This window comes from Silene latifolia, chromosome 10 (genome assembly GCF_048544455.1).
Source record: "Silene latifolia isolate original U9 population chromosome 10, ASM4854445v1, whole genome shotgun sequence".
Lineage (NCBI taxonomy): Eukaryota > Viridiplantae > Streptophyta > Magnoliopsida > Caryophyllales > Caryophyllaceae > Silene > Silene latifolia.
In genome coordinates, this window is record NC_133535.1 from 15,789,836 (window position 1) to 15,791,956 (window position 2,121).

The window sequence follows — 2,121 nt, forward strand, 5'->3', positions numbered from 1 at the left end:
ATCATGGTAGACAGTAAAATGATAAGGGGAAATGTTCTTACTTGTGAACAAACACAAATTCTTGTGTGATGTCCCCTTAAATAATTTGTCCTCACGGTAAGGATAGTTGATTGAGAAAAAAAAAAACTAAATGCAGAAAATCAAGGTTGGCGTTAAGACGGTAAGACAATTCCTTGGTGGTCGGATTGGAGGGGGCGGCCTTCAAAACGCCTTGAGGATATTACTTTTTTCATCCTCAACTCAATGAAAAGAAAAGACAACAAGCGAGCAATGACATTGATCGAAAAATTCACAATATAGAGCGTTAGAACACCACTTTGGGCAAGTCATCCGAGTATTTATATTTGAAAAATACCGAGTAACATTTTACACTAATTAATACAATCGTTCATTATATTTGTATAAATAAACTCATTTTTAAATAATACAATTGTTTATATAAGAATAATAAGTTATGACACCAAAATATTTGCTCAATATGCCAATTAATTATTACACCAAACAATCAGACGTAACCCTATAATTTGTGAATTTCTTTAACAACACTGTCTATTATTCCTAATTCACATTCCTCTTTGAAATGTGTATGTTCCGTGCACTTTCGTCTAACACTTGAAACTTTAAATAACTAAATTAAAAAAAAAAAAAAAAAAAAAAAAAAAAAAAAAGAATACCTATGAAATTAAAAAAACAATGGATGTCCAGGCACAGAAACCCATGGACAACATACAGAACAATAAATTCCTTCATTTAAAACCTTCCCCCAACTACAACAAACACAACTCACCTCCCGCTTTCTCTCTCTAACTCCCTCATTTTAAACCTCCCTTCCCACTTTCTCTCTCTACAAAAATGTATCGCCGGCGACTTACACTACCTTCCGCCGACGATACCTCACCGTCGCCATCAAATGACGTCAGTCCGAGTATACTTATCACCGTACTAATCCTCGCGGTCGCCGTCATCATCTTCGCTTCTCTTTACCTCCTCCTCCGCTTCCTCCGTCGTAATAACCACCGCGCTTCCACGAACGCCGCCGCTGTCTCTCCCTCGTCTCCGCCGTCATCTCCACCGAACATCCGGCAGGTATCGCCGGATTTCTACTCACTTCCGCTCTTCACGTACGATCGACTCACCGCCAAAAACGGCGGAGATTGCGCGGTCTGTTTATCCAAATTCAAGCGAAACGACTTGCTTCGTCTCCTTCCGGTGTGTTGCCATGCTTTTCACGCGCAATGCATTGACACGTGGTTGAGCGCCAATCGGACCTGTCCGCTTTGTCGCTCGCCGATATTCGTATCGGAGAGCGAAATCCTCGGGAAGCTCGCGGAACGTTCTGGAAGCTTCCGAGTCGAACTCGGAAACGTTTTGGAAACTTCCACTGTGTCGACAAACTCCGGCGAAATTCGGCGTTCATATTCGCTCGGAGGTTCGTTTGACTACGTCATTGACGGTGAGGAAGATACCGTCGCTGACGTCATACCTCCTTCGGAGTTCTACAAGCCAGCGATTGACACGTCAGCCGAACAACAACAACAACAGCAGGATATTCTAGCGGCTGAGGTCGGGACACGTGGCGGCGTAGGAAGTTGGTTGAAGGATTACCTATCGATTTCTGTGTCATCATCCAGGACGGCGTCGTTTAGGAGTTCTGGGAGGTTCTTCACCGGGAGTAGTAGGCGGTTGGAGTTACCAGTAGGTAACCGGGAGACCGAGTTGGCTCAATTTGACGACTCGTCTCGACTCGGGGATGAGATCGGCGAGGTTTTTAGGTGGTTGTCGGGGATGTAGTTCGTCATTTCACATGTCCACGTCTTGTATATTGTTAGTTTTTTTTTCTTTTTTTCTTAGTTGAATTTTTAAAAATGATTATTTGTTGGTGCGTATATAAAGAAAGAAATGAGGAATGGTGTTTTCTGAAAATTGAAGTTACCATAAATGATGAAGAAATTAGGTGGAATATATGTCTAAAATGGCAAATTAGATGGCATCTTGCTCTATTTCCGGCTGTTTGGTCTGGTCTATTTTGAGGTAATATGTTTTCTACTATTAAACCCTCATTAATGTTGTTCATGTCCATCTCTTGTAATCAATCAATGCTGCTAATTTAGGCAATGGTAA

At 41.8% G+C, this 2,121-nt stretch overlaps 1 protein-coding gene across 1 annotated transcript; it reads left to right on the forward strand.

The window, feature by feature from the left end:
• Positions 1 to 680: 680 nt before the first annotated feature.
• LOC141607823 (E3 ubiquitin-protein ligase ATL4-like) lies at positions 681 to 1,866 on the forward strand. The gene has a single exon (XM_074427169.1). The coding sequence runs from the start codon at positions 853 to 855 to the stop codon at positions 1,789 to 1,791; it is 939 nt and encodes a 312-aa protein (XP_074283270.1). The 5' UTR covers positions 681 to 852; the 3' UTR covers positions 1,792 to 1,866.
• Positions 1,867 to 2,121: the final 255 nt, after the last annotated feature.